Raw genomic sequence first — 17485 nt, forward strand, 5'->3', positions numbered from 1 at the left:
TGAAAATGCTAGGTATTTGGAGGGAGGGGGGAAGGAGAGCGGAGAGCACAAGAAACATAGAGACTTGGTGGAAGAGGGTGAGGAGTGTAGCATAAAAAATTATTTTCCTAAAAAATATTTTCTACTCTCTAACCAAATACTAGAAAATTTCAATCACCAACCAAACAAGGAAAAATAAATGATAAAACCACTCATTTTCTATGAAAATATTTTCCATGGAAAACATTATCATTCGTACCAAACACACCCTTAATGGTAGTACTTACACTTCGATCATTTGGTCAAGAAAGGGAACTGCAAGGCCTTCTGTAACTTCAGTTTTGTGAGCCCAGTCTTCTTAGTTATTGGAAGATCAATCTCATAGCTAGTTTTCCCATTGATAACCGTGGCAAGAATTTGAAGCTAGTTAGTACATATTTATAAAACAAATATGCTGCCTAAACGCCTTTTCAGTTCTCCATTATTATACATAACAATTTTGTTGATAATTACGATGAATTAAATTGCCTAAGAAATGGAAGAAACGTTACAATTAAGTGTAATAATTGCAATATATTTAATAATATAAAGTCCATTGAAAGGGAAAAGGATTTTTGGATTAAAAAAATTCAAAAAATAGGAAAAATAAAATAAATAGCAATCCTCATCTATGGAAGATGCCACATCAGTTTGCCTATTCCCAACTTTATATATATACTAGTGAAATTGCCCGCACTTCGCGCAGGCATAAAGAAGTTATCATTAAATTTACAAAATGAAACTTTGATTTTTTTTGTGAACGGAAGAAATGAAAACAAAAATAAAAACTGCTAATAAGAAAGTGACAACTAAACTACTGGCAATATTTGACATATAAAATATTCTTAAGGACATAAAATAACTCAAGAAATGTATGATAACTAAAGTGATTTTGTGAGATAAAATTCAGATATGACCGACTATCTTTGGGATTCTTATAAGTAGTAGCAAATACGGGTAAATCAATGTTTTAAAATCAAGTTTCCGCCATATTCCAAGGCAATCATATTATTGGAAATCACAGACGAGACTTTAGAAAAGTTTCTGTGATTTTCATTGAATTGAATAAATCAATCTGTACAGGGAATGTGTATACATATAAATTATTATATCTAGTAAAGAAAAAGAAAAAGTAAAAATATATATCCTATGTGTATTAATTACATTGGCTACAAAATAACAAACCTAACTAACTTTTATACATCTCATGTGTAGAGAGTTTTTCACCGTGTAAGAAGCTTCTAGAATTCTCATCATTATTTAATCTTCCTTAGATTCTAATCAGATGGTTCTGATTTAATCCAACAAAATATTTATCAAGCATTGCGATCTGAACACGTGGCTCCTTATCTATCAAGTCTTTTAATTGTCTTTTGTCTGATAACATTTGCCAAATACATTGAAAACTCCGAATTCTTTGACCAAATCTCTTTTTTCTTCATTTACTCATTTCTCTGTCAAAATTGAGGAGCTAAAATGGTGAGAGTGAGGTCGAATCCCATCATCCCCCCTTAAGTTGGAGGGGATCGAAGAAACCCCTAACTTGCCAAGGATGGATTTGTGCGAAGGGCCGGACAAAGGCTTGGTGAATAAATCAGCAACCTGTGAGTGGGAAGGCACAAATGAGAGATAGATCAACCCAGAAAGGAACTGCCGGCGTACAAAATGGCAGTCGAGATCAATGTGTTTAGTTCGTTCGTGGAAAACGGGGTTCTTTGGCAATATGTACAGCAGCCTTGCTATCAGAATAAACGGGCACCAGAACCGGCAGAGGAAAAGACAGATCAGCAAGGAGACGAGTGAGACAAGTGAGTTCGGCAACCAGTCGTCTCATTGATCGATATTCAGCTTCGGTAGAGGATAAAGAAACAGATGCTTGTTTCTTTGATTTCCAAGAGATAGGAGATCCACCCAAGCTGATGAAAAAACCACTAATGGACCAGTGAGTGTCACGGCAGGTAGCCCAATCAGCATCACAGAAAGTCAATAGAGAAAATAAAGGTTTGGCATTCAATAATAGACCTTGCCCAAGATTTGCACGAAGATAACTGAGGCAGTAAAGTGACCAAGACATGACCTTTACATGTATTGACTGAGAGTCAAAATAGTAAAGGAAAGATCAGGGTGAGTGTGAGTCAAGTAGTTGAGTTTACCCACAAGTCTGCAATAAATAGTGGCATTAGCTAAAGAAGGACCAGAGTCAGCAGTGAGTTTGGAGGAGGGGTCCAGCGGAGAAGAAACAACTGGAAGATCAGTGCAGTCAAACTTTGTAAATAATTCCTATTTGAATTTACTTTGAGTGACAATGAGCCCCTCATTTTCTGTTAAAATTTTCATACCCAAGAAATAGTGCAGTCGACCAAGGTCCTTAATCTTAAATTCAGAATATAAAAATAATTTAAACTCAGAAAGTTCACTAGGATGATTGTCTTTGATTAGAATGTCGTCAATATAGACTGCAACAATAGAAATAAAATCACCAGTCTTCTTAAAAATAAGGAGTAATCAGTAAGAGATGATGAAAAATCCTCAAAGTTAAGAGCCCATGCAAGCCGTGCATACCATTACCTCGAGGCTTGTTTAAGGCCATAGAGGGATTTTCTTAATTTGCAAACATGGTGAGGACTAGGTGGGGACAGACCTGCAGGAAACTTCATGTAAACTTATTCCTGCAGGTCCCCATATAGAAATGAATTGCTAACATCAAATTGAGAAATAGTCCACCCCTTTTTGATAGCAACTGAGAGAAGACACCTGATAGTAGTCATTTTGACTAGGGGAGAAAATGTCTCAGTGTAATCGATCCCCTCTCTTTGTATGTCATCCCTAATGACTAGTCTAGCTTTTAGCCTATCAATACTCCCATATGCATGTTGTTTTACCTTATAGACCCACTTGCATGGTAAAGTTTTCTTTCCAGGTGGAAGAACTACAACATCCCATGTTTGATTAGATTCTAAAGCCTCAATCTCTGAATCCATGATTTGTTTCCATCCTGCATGAGAACTAGCTTGGGAATAACTAATAGGTTCTATGATAGGTGAAGGAGAACTGAGAATATGCTGAATCTGAGTAGAGAGAGCATTGAAGGAAAGGTATAGATGGAGTAGCAATAGGTATAGATGGTGAAGAAGTAGAGATGGGATTAGGCAATATATGAGAAGTATGGGAAGTAAGTGAGGAAGTAGGCTGTGAGGGCAATGGAGAATGTACATGTGAGGTAGGTGAGCTTGGGTGTGAGATTGGAGGAGAATCAAATTGTGTAGGTGGGGGAAAGTGATCTGAGGGAACAAGGGAGGGAAACAAAGGTGAGGCAGCATCAGAAGAGGAAAAGTGAAAGATGTCTTCACAAAACTTGACATCCCTTGAGACAAAAACCTTTTTAGTTTCCAAATCCAACACTTTGTAGCCCTTTTGCCCAGTAGGATATCCTAAGAAGACACAAGCCTTTTTCCTAGGCTCAAATTTTCTCCTGTTGTGAGATAAGGTAGAAACATGACACAAACATCCAAAAGATCTGAGGAAATAATAAGAGGGTGGCTCAGAAAATAGTAGTTCGTAAGGAGTTTTGCCTTGAAGAACCCTAGAAGGAAATCTAATGATAAGAAATGTAGCAGTCAAAATACATTCTCCATAGCAAATAAGAAGTTTAGATTGAAACAATAATGCTCTAAAAATATCTAGAAGGTGCTTGTGCTTTCTCTCAACAACCCCATTCTGTTGAGGTGTGACCACGCATGATCTTTAATGCAAACTGCCCTGGGAATTCAGAAATGCAGATTCTTTTGTACCCTTCCTTAATTTCAAAGAATTATCTGATCTTATAACTTTAACTTGGGAAGCAAATTGTCTATCCACCATACTAAGAAACCACTCTAAAACTAGAAATGCATTGATCTTAGTACTCAGCAAATAGGTCCAAGTTCCTCTACTGAAATCATCCACAATTATAAGAAAATATTTATAACCATTATAAGTAGGAACTCTGAAAGGCCCCCATATGTCAATGTGCATTAAATCAAAAATTCCTTTAGATTTGATTTGACTGATTGGGAAAGGCAACTTAGATTGTCTAGCTAAAGGACATATATCACAAGAACTAATAGAATTGGGCAAAAATGAAATAGAACTAATGTATTTCATTGCTTGAAAAGGTAAATGCCCCAGTCTTACATGCCATAACTTTACATCAGACTTTGTTCTTGCAGAAATAGGTAAATTAACTGAAACAGAATTAGAATGATACTTTTTAGGTAAAGGAACTACAGTTGTTGAAGAGACGTTGCTATACTAGGATCCAAAAGATAAAGACCATCCTGAGCTTTACCAAAAACTTGAGGGCTTTTCATGAGAGGGCCCAGCAAAATACACCCAAAGGAAGGGAATACTAAGAGACATTTGAACCTCTGACAAAGTCTATGAACAGAAAGTAGATTATATCTGAAACAGGGAATATATAAAACATTAGTTAAAACTAGCCCTGGAAAAAGAGAAACATTCCCTGCATGAGTGACTCTTACCTTTAAAGAATTAGGTAGCTTGACAAGTAATGGAGTAGGAAGGGGAAGTAGAGATTGGAAAGACTCATAACTAAAGCACATATGCTCAGATGCTCCAGAATCTATGATCCAGGAACTTGAATTTGAATTAGCTAAAGAATAACAGGAGACAGAGTTTGTAAGAAATATACCAGTTGCTGAGTTTGCATTAACTTTAGCAGGTTTTCCAACTTGAATCTGGTTTAAGAGAGAGACCAATAGTGTGAATTGTTCTGATGCCAATTTTTGTGCAAACTGAGGACCCTCAGTGATGTTGTTGTTAGCTCCCTTTGTCTGATCCACAACTGCAGTAGAATTTTCCCTCACAGGACCTTGAAATTTCTTAGTCTTTGTAAACTTGAAGTTGGTTGGGAATCCTATGAGTATATAGTAATTTTCAACTGTAGGATTAGTCATATTACAATAAGAACACATCAGAGCATTTTTCTTTCCTTTGTAGGCATTATTTCCTTTGTTAGCAATGCTTTTATTTTTCTGTTGTGTGCTGAAATGATTTCCTGAAGATAGTTGTGTAGTATGTTGTGTACTTCCTACCAGAAATGAAGAGCCATCTCCTGAGAAGTGTGTATTGACATGTATCTCTCTTTGGTTCTCATCTTGCATCAATAGGGAATAGGCATGGTTAACAATTGGTAATGAGTTAATCATTAGGATATTGCTTATTGTTAGTCCATAGGTCTCATTCAATCCCATAAGAAATTGGATCAGCCTTTCATTTTCTTTAAATTGCAATATTTTTTGTTTCCACCACAATTATAGTCTCAAGAAAAAATCATATTACTATTGAGGTAACCAGCTATGTCAAGTGAACCTTGAACTAAATCTGCGAGTTCTTTCTGCAGGTGATACAGCTTAGCACTATTAGGCTGACCAAACCTATGCTCCAGATCTGTCCAAAGGTCTTTTGCAGTCTTTGAGTAGAGAACACTGTCAGCTATTACCTTGGAGAGAGAGTTCAATAACCAGGATGTAACCATGTCGTTACATCTGCTCCAGGTTTTGAAATCAGTGGCAGTGAGAGTTGGGGTTGGATAGGACTCATCTATGAACCTCAACTTGTTTTTAGCTGAAAGAAAGATCAAAATGGATCTCCTCCATCCAGGATAACCACATCCATCAAAAGGAGTGTTGACAAGGACCATTCATGGAGCATCAGAGGCATGGAGAAAATAGGGATGAGTTGTATCAATGGAAACTACAGTTGTTCCTGTAGATATTTCATCGACAGTTGGAGATGGTGCCATGATGATAATGATGAAAGCTTAGATTGAAAAGAAGAAAGAATTAGAAAAATCTAATGCTCTGATACCATATTGGAAATCAGAGACGAGACTTAAGAAATTTTTCTATGATTTTCATTGAATTGAATGAATCAATCTGTACAGGGACTGTGTATAAATACAAATTATATATAGTAAAGAAAAAAAATGCATATCTTATAAGTATTAATTACATTGGCTACAAAATAACAAACCTAACTAACTTTAATTCCTCTCACGTGTAGAGAGTTTTTCACCGTGTAGGAAGCTTCCAGAATTCTCATCACCATTTAGTCTTCCTTGGATTCTAATCGGATGGTTCTAATTTAATCCATCAAAACATTTATCAAGCGTTGTGATCTGAAAATGTGGTTCCTTATCAATCAAATCTTTTAATTGTCTTTATCTGATAACATTTGTCAAACACATCGAAGACTCCGAACTCTTTGACTCATCTCTTTCTTCTTCATTTACTCGTTTCTCAGTCAAAATTGAGGAGCTAAAATGGTATGAGTGAGGTCAAATTCCATCACATACGCAAGCACTAAATTGAAAGATTTATGAAATTCATAGACATACATCCCAATTGTCATCATTCAAGGGTATAAAAAATTTAAGATATGGTAAAATATTAATGCATTATTTTATAAAAGAAAATCTGTTTTTGCTAATTAGACATCTTTGTATGTCTCGTTTAACATTTTATAGACCAAAAAAAAAGTTAGCCACAAAAGAAAAAAAAATCAATAACAGAGATTGAACGACAAAAAAGTGAGAATGCAAAAATTTACAAGAAGAAGGAATTTTGAAAGCTACAATTTTAAAGAGGAAAAGCAAAAGGAAGAGGAGGTAATGACATATGGCTGGTTTCTTTACCTCCTTGGCTGGACTCGTGGTCCTTTCAGAGCTAATGATGTCTTTCTGCTGCTCATGTCTTCGTATTGTCATACCCCAAGTTCTTCTTTATGTCATAATATAGTTTGCAAGATCACCATATTTCCTTCATTTAATAACACAAAATGAAAGATATTGAAAATAAAAGTTTTAGAAACTGAAAATGGGGCAGCAGATAATTGAGAAGCTTTCTATGACTAAAATAAACATAATAAGATGTAATAAATAGAATAGAAAATAATCAATTTCAATTATTAAAAAAATTATATAAAAAGAATGAAAGGGAAAAGCCAAAAAAGGGATAAAATAAATAAATAAGATTCTTGGCCTATTGTTTGATTTGATTCATTTTCCAAATCAAATAAGTACGAAATAGCAAAATAATTAGAATAATTTAATGGCCTATAATTGATAATTTTTAACTTATGAATATATAATCCCCCCTCCCCCTTAAATTTCACTTTTATTATGTGAAAATAAAATGCCAATTACATCTGTGAAGAAAGATTGCATAGACTTGTTGAAGGACCCTACTTCCCCATTATCACATTCACTCCTCTAGGCAGTTCTTCATCAACATGTTCATTAATAAGATTTTTAAAATGTCAAAAAATTCAAAAAAAATGAACTCACAAAAGGCGAATAAAATAATTTTGAAGCTATCATAGTAACATAGAGGAGTTATAGTCAATGTGTTTGGGGCATTAAGGTCAATAAATGCAGCTTTTCCTTAAAGTTTTAATTGAAATTGTTAACTTCCAAAATTTTATTTTTTATTTTTTCGATTCCTCAAGAACCTTCCATCACTTAAAGAAAAGGACGTTTCATTATTGAATTATTGAGTTAAGAGTATGTAAATCAAATAACATCATCGATTCTTGACATAAAATCGCCATATAGGCCATTGAGAACACAGCCCTCCCATCTCAGAATCAGTTAAAAAAAAATGAGTGAAATATTACGATAAAGCAATAAATGTTCAGACTTTGGTTGATGGAGTAACGAGACTTGATGCTTTCGAGCATGGTGGCATTTTTATTGTGGTGCGGTGTCCTCGTCCTTGTTTGAACGCGCTAAGGTTCGTCGGTCTTATGGTCTTCTTTAATTTGCCTTCGGGGTAGAGTGTGGTGATATAGTGTCTAAGAAACGGTTGTCAGAGATGGCGGTGTGTAGCGGTTTCAGAATCGAATCGGTGTTTCTAATGTTGATGGCTCGAGAAGGATGATCTTCTAGGAGGTTAAGAGTTTGTAGCAATTCATTAATTCAGGTGCTACATGTATGGATTTGATTTGGGGAAACATTTGAGCAGCTAAGTATGAGAAAGGGCATAGCGGGAGGTGTCTCGCGGTGGTTGAATTACTAGCAGGTCAAGTACGAAAAATAAAGGTCGAGAAGTTGCTTAAATGAGATGGTTTAACCGAAGTAAGAGTGACAGATTAGCATATAGATTTTGTGGTAGGATAGCCGCGTGCCTTGAGAAAGTTTAGAGCAGTTTGGGAATCATGGTAGAAAAGTGACTAGGTCTATGAATTTTATTTGGGATGGTGGATATTGTACTGAAGAACATTGAATATGGCAGAAAGGAGTTTGCTTGAAATGAAGAGGGGTGTAAAAACTTGATTATCGTTAGGATGCAACATGACTTCGAGTTTGGAATGTATAGTCGGACTTTCAGTTGATGTCAATGGGGAATGAACGTACTTGTACAACTGGTGGATGAGCACGGGATTAGGAGGATTTATTGATTTCGTGGTAGTTGTACCTAGTGCAACGTCATTGGGAGATGTCGGTATGGGATTACACAGGTGGGCTATCTCCTGTAGACAGTTCAGCAGTTGTGTGATTTTGATGAAGTTTCTATGAAGAGTTCTACTTACTACGAAGCGGAAGGTCGAGTATACGATTATGGCTGATAATTCGGAGCGTTAATGAAAAGTTTAATAAAAAACTACAAGAAATTTGGCGGGTTGACGGTGCGAGATCATGGTGATTGAGAAGGAGGAATCGTTGTGGGTTCTAGATTTATGTGATTGTAGCTTAAAGCTAAGTGGGGGAGCCCACCATCTACAATTGGATCGCATGATTGTCTGTTTGTGCAGCTTCTGGTTATCAGTGCATTGGTGAATTATTTATGATTAAGAAAAGAAAACATCAGGGGGAATTCGAGCAAAGGATTTGATGAATATGTGCTATATTTTGCCTTATGAATTCATGCGAAGATTTTGGGGAGACTCAGAGTTTTTGCTTCTCGTAGATGTGATGTACAAGGAAAAATAATTCATCTGGTTGCTTCTTTGGGAGTGTTCATGTGCTGACAGGGCACTAGAGTTTGGCTTGTATTCGGGACCAAGTCATAGTGGGTGACTCTCAACAGTGGTTTTAATGGGTTCGTTATGTGACTGGAGACCGGGATTTTGTAGTAGAGTGTGAAGAATACTTGGGGAATTTTCTAAGTTATCATCGGGTCTACGGGGCACTATTGGAAAAAATGGGAGAAATAGTTTCGAAATCACGGAAGGTCTTTCAGAATAGGTGTACCAGTTGGATATGCTATTGTGCGCATGAGGAAGGTATGAGATGGTTCATAGGTATTGAGACGATGTGGTGTCGTGAAGTAGGTCACTCGGGAGGAGTGTTGTTGAGTTTCGTTATGACTCTTGAATGGAGCTACTATTATTATGTATTGACCCGACTGGTCGTTTTTAACGCTAGCGTGTCGTCCGAAAGTTAGAGGCCATGAGTAGCTTCACTTCAAGTATTGTGACTTGTACGTGTGGTCGAAATTGAATCTCGGGAAGTTCGTAGTTGATTTGGAAAGCAAATTCTAATTTCGGAAGCTTTAAGTTAGAAGAATTGACTAAGGCTTGATTTTTGAGTAAACGACTTCAGAATAGGGATTTGAAGGTTCCAATAGGTTTGTATGATGATTTCGGACTTGGGTGTAGGTTAGGGCTGAGTATCGGATTACGCGGGAGCATTTCAGCGCTTATTGTGAAAAGTTGGTATTTGGAAGGCTTTAGAATTTTCTAAGTTTGGATTGACATGAATTTTAGTGTTATCGATGTCCGTTCGAATTTTAGGGCTTGGAATAGGTTCATATCGTGATTTATGACTTGCACATAAAGTTTGGCATAATTCCGGAATGTTCTGGTATGGTTCGAACGTGTTCGTCGAAGTTTGAAAGTTTGAAAGTTTAAAGAAGGATTTCGATCGTTGATTCGTGATTTTAATGTTGCTTGGTGTGATTTGAGACCCCGAGTAGGTACGTGTTATGTTATGGAACTTGTTGGTAAGTTCGGACGGGGTCCCGGGGGCCTCGGGTGTACTCAGATCGAGTCGTGCATCAATTTGGAGCTTTGTTGAACGGCCTGAGTACTGGTGCAATCGCACCTGCGGAAAATAGGCTGCAGGTGCGACGCCGCAAAAGTGGCCAAGCAAGCAGGAGCGGACCATGGTTGGGCAATGCTGGGAATGCAAATGTGGTCGTTTCGCCGCCGAAGCGGGACCGCACCTGCGGAGTGGGGCAGCACAGATGTGGAGGTTGGCCAAAAGGCCTGGTCCAAAAAAGTGGGCATAAACGCGTAAGTGTGCAAGCGCAGAAGCGCTTGAGGCCCGCAGATGCGAGGATTGTTGGGTTGAGCTGGAGTCGCACCTGCGATGGATTTTCCGCAGGTGCGGAGCCGCATAAGCGGTTAATGGACCGCAGGGGCGAAGGTCGGGTTGGGCAGTGTGTTCTTTTAAAATGGGGATTTGGCTCAATTCCACTTCATTTCGTGCATGGGAGCCGATTTTGGAGTGCCATCTTTATCACCTATTATGGGGTAAGTGATTTCTTCACATTGTGAGTTAAATACATTGTTTATATATGGATTTAAGCATGAGAATTTGTAAAACTTTTGGGATTTTGGTGGAAAACCTAAAAATTGGTATTTTTTATTTTGACCACGATTTTGGAAATAGAATTAGGAATAAATTATATATTTGAATTCGTGGTGTTACGGGTAAAGTTTATCTTCAAAAATATTCAGAATCCGGGCACATGAGCCCGAGGATTGATTTTATTGACTTTTAGTTACGGATCGTTTGACTTTGAGTTGAGGTGTTAGAGAGGCGTTGGAGACGGTCATGGAACTTCAGAACGATTTAAGTCTCATGTCTAACCTTGTGAGGGAAAAACTACCCCTAGGTGATATTTATTGTTATGTGCATCTAGTTGTGGGTCCTACGTACGCTCGAGGTAACGAGAGTCCGTACGTAGCTAAAGCATATTTATGTGCGGGCACACTTAGGACTTTATCATATAATAATTGAATTATTTAAACTCGTTCTGCTAGCTTAATTAATTAAAGTTATAACTGAATTTGATTTAGAAATAAATATATGTATAATAGGTTGAGCCTTAACACTTTGAGTTGTGGGCGAGTTATTTGAGAAACGGTAAAGATTATATTCGTTATGTGCTCATGTACTGTATTGTAAACACGTGTCTCATAATTCGGTAACTTCCTTCATTTTTTGTAGAGCAGGCCGAATGCCTCGACAGTATAATAGATGCATCTATGGTTCGTGCCGCTCAACCCTCGGCAGTGAACACGTTATTCTGGATCGAGCCGAACGACCTCGACAGAATCGTGCGTTATATCGCTAGTAGTCTGAATATTCACGAGATAAACCTTCTACTGATGCTCGGCATTTTATGGTATTCCTTATTTATTTGATATTGACACTTGGCATTTTCTGAGCTATTAAGGTAGAATACAAGATCGAGAAACTTATACTTTAAAAAGAAATATTTGGGAGATTACAAAATTTACAAATTTATCCCACTATCATTGTGCACTTCGTATCTGTTATGATTTATTATATTATTTTATTGGACCTCTAGTAAGTGTCGATGTTGATCCATCGTCACTACTTCTCTGGGGTTAGGCTAGATACTTACTGGGTATGCGTTGATTTACGTACTCATGCTGCACTTCTATACTAAATGTGCAAGATGTGACAAGTTCGTTTGGTGATCATCTTGGCGCGTAGGCACATCTATTGAGGAGAGTTTACATGAGCTGCAATTCAGGCTACGCATCGCAGTCCACCGAGTCTCCATCGTACTATTTATTTTATCCGATCTTATTTACATTCTGGACAGACGTATTATTATTGTACTCCTTAGAAAATGCTCATGCATATGTGACACCGGGTTTTGGGGTTATACTAGTTGATGCTTAGGGTTTTGTACATTATTATCGCCTTTTATTTCTTTTATAAATTACAAATGTTGTGCGTTCCCTTGACTTGGAAGTGTAAATTTCCTTTTCTTATTAAAATTTATGATTTTGAAAGTAATAAAATGAACAATCAAATTGGCAAATCACCGTTGGCTTGCCTAATGGCGACGTTAGGCGCCATCACGACCTATAGTGGATTTTGGGTCGTGAAAGCTTGGTATCAGAACGTTAGGTTCACTTAGGTCTCACGAGTCATGAGCAAGTCTTGTAGAGTCTTGCGCATCGGTACAGAGACGTTTGTACTTATCTTCGAAAGGCTACAGGGCTGTTAGGAGCATTCCCTTCTTGATTTCCTCATTGTTAGATTTGATTCCTTTGAGGCTTATGCCTTAATTTCCTTCCTACTAAATCTTATGCGATATGGAGCACTTGTTATCAATTGGGCATTGAGGAGTTGTAATAGTATTGCAGATGTAGTGCAGGATGTTTTTCCCTGCGTACTCGAGCGAGTCATTATCGTCGTCTTGTGGAAGGGGGTTATGTCATTCCATGCCCTATATCAGTATTGCCTATGGTTTTGAGGCTACGCGCAGATTGTTATGATATTCATGCAATATTATTGCATAGTGTTACTGTAATGGTAGGGTGTTTGTCTATGTGTCGAGGTAGTGAATGACTTGAAAGGAGGATTTCTCGGTGCATGATTTAGAAGTTCGACACTTAATTCCAGCGGAGGAAAGGCAATCGGACTATGGATGTTCAGGCTTTGGTTGGTGAAGTGATGAGACTTGATATTTTCGGGTGTGGTGGAATCCTCATTTGTAATGTGGTGTCGTCGTCCTTGTTGGAACGCATTAAGGTTCATCGGTGTTATGGTCTTCTTCGATTTGCCTTCATGGCAGGATGTTGGGAAGTGGAGCCTAAGAAGAAGTTGTCAGAGATAGCGGAGTGTAATAGTTTCAGAATCGAATTAGTGTTTCTAGTGTTGATGGTTCAAGAACGAAGATCTTCTAGGAGGTTAGGAACTGGTGGCGATTTATTGGTTCAGGTGCTACATGTATGGATTTGACTTGAGGCAATATTTGGGCAGTGAAGTACGAGGGAGGACATGGCGGAAGGTGTCTCGCGGTGGTTTAAGTACTAGCAGGTCAAGTATGAAAGGCAGAGGTCGGGAGGTTGCTTAAAAGATATGGTTAAACCGAAGTAAGAGTGGCATATTAGCATATGGATTTTGTGGTAGGAAAGCCACATGCCTTGGAAAATCTTAGAGCGATTTGGAAATCATGGTGGAAAAGTGACTAGATCTACGAATTTTATTTGGGATGGTGGCTACTGTATTGAAGAACATTGAATATGGCAAAAAGGAGTTTTCTTGAAATGAAGAAGGGTGTGAAAACTTGATTATCGTTGGGATGCAACATGACTTCGAGTTTGGAATGTGTTGCCGCACTTTTAGTTGATGTCAATTGGGAATGAACGGACTTGTACAGTTGCTGGACTAGCATGGGCTCAGGAGAGTTTACTAATTTTGTGATAGTTGTACCCAATGCAGCGTCGTTGGAAGATGTCAGTAAGAAATTCCACATATGGGTGATATCCTGTGAGCATATTAGCGGTTGCATGTTTCTGATGAAGTTTTTGCAAAGAGTTCTACTTACTACCCAACAAAAGGTCGAATATGCGATTATGGCTGATAATTCGGGATGTTCATGAAAAGTTTAATAAGAAACTACAAAAAAATTGGAGGGTTAAATATGTGAGATCATGGTAATTGAGAAGGAGGAATCTTGATGGGTTCCAGGTTCATGTAATTGTAGTTTCAAGCTAAGTGAGGGAGCCCCACTATCTACGATTGGATCACGTGGTTGTCTACTTGTGCGACATCTGGTTATCGGTGTATTGGTGGGTTATTATGACTAAGAAAAAAAACAACAGGGGTAATTCGAGCAAAGAAATTGATAAATGTGCACTATATTTCGCCTTATCGATTCATGTGTAGTTTTGGGAAGACTTAGAGTTTATGCTTCTTGTGGATATGATGTATAAGGAAAAGAATTCAATCGTTTGCTTCTTTGAGAGGGTGTTCATGTGCTATCTGAGCGTTGAAGTTTGGTTATATTCGGGACCAGGTCAGAGTGGGTGACTCTCAACAACGGTCCTAACGGGTTCAAGAATTAAAGTGCAGTGCCAAAGGACTTCGGGCGCATTGTATGGTTAAGGATCAAGTTTTCACAGTGGATTACGAACGGGACTTGGAATATTCTATGTTATCATTGGGTATGCGGTGCAGTATTGGAGGAAAGGAAGAAATAGCTTCGGATTCAAGGAAGGTATTGCAGAATAGGTGCACCAGTTGGAGATACTATTGTGCGCATAAGGAGAGTATGAGATAGTTCATGAGTATTGAGATGATGTGGTCTCATGATGCGGGTCACTCGGGATGAGTGCGGGTTTGGTTCGTTACGTTTTTGAATTAAGCTATTATTATTTCTAAGGCAAGTCGAGAGTAAATTAGAAGAAGTTGGGTCGGTTAGTAATGGCTGAATCATTATGATTATTGAAAAGATCAGTTCCTTCAGCGTGTGAAATTATACATGTGGTTTGTAGTTATATGTGCGAGCTTGACAGCCACCATAACTTGATTGATTTGGGAGGTATCTAATTCTAATGGCCTTGTGGTGTAAATGGATTCTGGAGGAGTCATGGCAGTTTAGATCACGACTTGAGGTTTGTATTTTCTACGGTTTGGGAATTCAGTTGCGTATTTCATTGGCTCTTCTAAAATGAGCTAAGTGAAAGTTTTCTAGCCAATGAAGTATTTATTCTACTGGTAGTTCGGGGGTTATGAAGAATTCATATATTCTTGCTTAACGGCATGATAGGTGTAGTGAGCGGCATGGGAATTTGAAAGTTGAGGATCAAGGTTGTGGTTCGGTGTTGATAAAAATGTCACGAGCTCGGATGATCGGGGGAGAATTTAGATGTGCATAGTAAGTTGGCATTCTCTTTAGTGTCACCTAAGAACGGTGTTATGTGTAAGAGGATTCGTGTATTGATTTGTGGATTCTTGATTTGCTTTACATAATTAGTATGGTAAGTGGTATGGATGTGCGGACTTTGCTACCTGGGCGGAAGGTCGTGGGAGCGTACCCCACAGGGAAATTTGTATGAGTGTGACATGTTAGTAACCTGATTGTTAAAGATTAAAACCAAGTACGGAGATTTTTGGTACTATCGTTAATGTGAGAATTTATGCTGGAAGGCGCTCTATTCCTTTGTGTTGCGACCAAACACACTCACGCAAGTATACGCGGTCGTCGAGTAATAAAGTGACTAAAAGTCGGATGTCGAACCCACGAGGACTTATGATTAACTATTAACTAAATTAGACTATCCTAATTATCTAAACAAGAATTAAATCTAAAAATATTTTATTCCAACTAATTAAATAAGAAAAATATAAATAATAAACTTTGAACAGAGAAAGAGCAGATTTTAATGATCTCAATGTAATGAAAACGATCTAGGGTTATGGTCTATCTAACAATCCTATTGTATTCTTCAATTGAATTGACCGACTAATTTATCTAGCTTATTGGTTGACAGGGTTAATATTGCTCATAAGAATCTGTCGAGTTCTTACTCGCCTATTCCAGCTAACTTAACGCCTATATGTCTATGGAGTGAGAATCAACAAGAACGCATTTATAATTCCTGTAAATCAACCAAGCAAGGCAATTAGGTATATGTCTATCCTAACCACGAATCCGTTCCCCGATGCCCGAGTTCAAGAACTTGCCCTACTCAATCCTATATGCAATATAGAATTCCCACTTTCGAGTTCAATTCTAGATTCGTAGATAATATTCAATTGGTGATCAATCAATTAAATAATTAAGTGCAAGATTGAATAAATAAACTAATATGATAAATCAAGAAGTCAAAATCAATATCCGAATAACAATAGTCATGAAAGAACCACAACCCTAGAACGTGAAGTTTAGCTCCATATAGACATGGTAGCCAAACAACAAATCATACAAAGAAACATAAAAATTACTAAGTTTGGTGGGAGAAAGATGGAACTTGATGAATTCCGGCCTCCACAGCTTTGTCGTGGCTTTTTCCCCCTTCCCAATATGTTAGATAACCTAAAAGAGGCGTTTTTAGCTTATATATTGCGTACAAAAGTCGTGGGCCAAAGCTCTCCTATTCCTAGTCCAATTCGGCTTCAGGGATTGATGCTAAGGTGGATGCGACGCATCCACCTTGTCCTCCATTTCAATTTTTGCCTGCGAAGGTGGATGCGACGCATCCACCTTGTCCTCTATTTCTCAGCTTGCATGCGATGGTGGACGCGACGCATCCAGCCTTCTCTTCTACTTCCCAGTTTCGCACGCGATGGCGGACGCTATGGCCCAACTTCACTGCTAAGGTTGCATGCAGGATGATGTTTTCCTAGGTTGGATGCGACGCATCCAACCCTTCTTCCTCTGGCTAAACCACCTTTTCTTCATATTTTGCACTCCGAACACCTTAAATCGTCACACATAACTTAATTAGTCATCAAACCAATAATTACACCATGTTGGGCGTTTTAAAGATTAAATAACATCAAGAAGTGGTTAAAACATGGGCAAAGTAACATCAACACATATCGAAATATGCCAAACATCACTACCCCACACTTAAACCTTTGTTCGTCCTCGAACAAACCATCATTATAGTAAACAAAATAAAATTAAGCTCTTATCATTTAAAGCACACTACATCTATGACCATGGTTATTTGCAACAATTAGGCTCTAGGCTATGCATCAACACACTTCCCTTTTCTTATGCCATTCTTTAAACATATTCGAACAAAGACAACATGCTCACAACAATCCTAACCTCAAAAACCGACTCAATGTCACAATGCACTCATGGCTTGAACAACCAACATCATAGAGAAGTCTAATAACGTTACCTATCCCTCGTGAAACCATGTGCCCTCACAACAAAAGCAGAGAGAGTAGAATCAATCCACACATTCGAATCTCATGCTCACAAAGAAAATCGCTCACTCTCACAAAAGAAGTCACATGCATGTAGTTGGTACCATAGGCTTGCCCTTAATGTAAATCTCTACTAATGTAAGCTCGCTCGATCTAAAATCAATTAGGACTTTTTCATGGTTGTAATGTGGGCTAAGGGACGGGTAGGATATATTTAAGGAATAGTGATTCACCCTCCTAAGCACTTTAACACATCATCAAATAACTTAAGCGCAAATTCTTCAACACCACTTCAATTTCACAAATAATATCACCCCAACAATATTTCCTCTTTCTTTAAGCACTACTTTAATTCATACCCACTAGCAAGAACAAGACAACAATTTATTCATCTATATTTTTCTTTCTTTTTTTCCAGATTTTTCTCTTCTTTTTTTTTTCTTCTAATTTCCGCTAGTGGTGTATTATTTTACAAAATAAGTGCACCCTTCTTTCTTTCATTGGTTCCACTCAAAAGTCACCCCACACTTATTC

At 37.9% G+C, this 17485-nt stretch overlaps 2 protein-coding genes across 2 annotated transcripts; both read right to left on the minus strand.

Annotated features, from left to right (window-relative positions):
- Nucleotides 1–1705: 1705 nt before the first annotated feature.
- LOC138902982 (uncharacterized) lies at nucleotides 1706–5180 on the minus strand. The gene is made up of 5 exons (XM_070190889.1): nucleotides 4539–5180; nucleotides 4285–4424; nucleotides 3232–3490; nucleotides 2901–3086; nucleotides 1706–2110 (listed from the first exon to the last, which is right to left on the minus strand). The coding sequence occupies exons 1-5, from the start codon at nucleotides 5178–5180 to the stop codon at nucleotides 1706–1708; spliced, it is 1632 nt and encodes a 543-aa protein (XP_070046990.1).
- Nucleotides 5181–5338: 158 nt separating this feature from the next.
- Nucleotides 5339–5719, minus strand: LOC138902984 (uncharacterized). Its single transcript, XM_070190891.1, has one exon. The coding sequence runs from the start codon at nucleotides 5717–5719 to the stop codon at nucleotides 5339–5341; it is 381 nt and encodes a 126-aa protein (XP_070046992.1).
- Nucleotides 5720–17485: the final 11766 nt, after the last annotated feature.

Source organism: Nicotiana tomentosiformis, chromosome 12 (assembly GCF_000390325.3).
Source record: "Nicotiana tomentosiformis chromosome 12, ASM39032v3, whole genome shotgun sequence".
Lineage (NCBI taxonomy): Eukaryota > Viridiplantae > Streptophyta > Magnoliopsida > Solanales > Solanaceae > Nicotiana > Nicotiana tomentosiformis.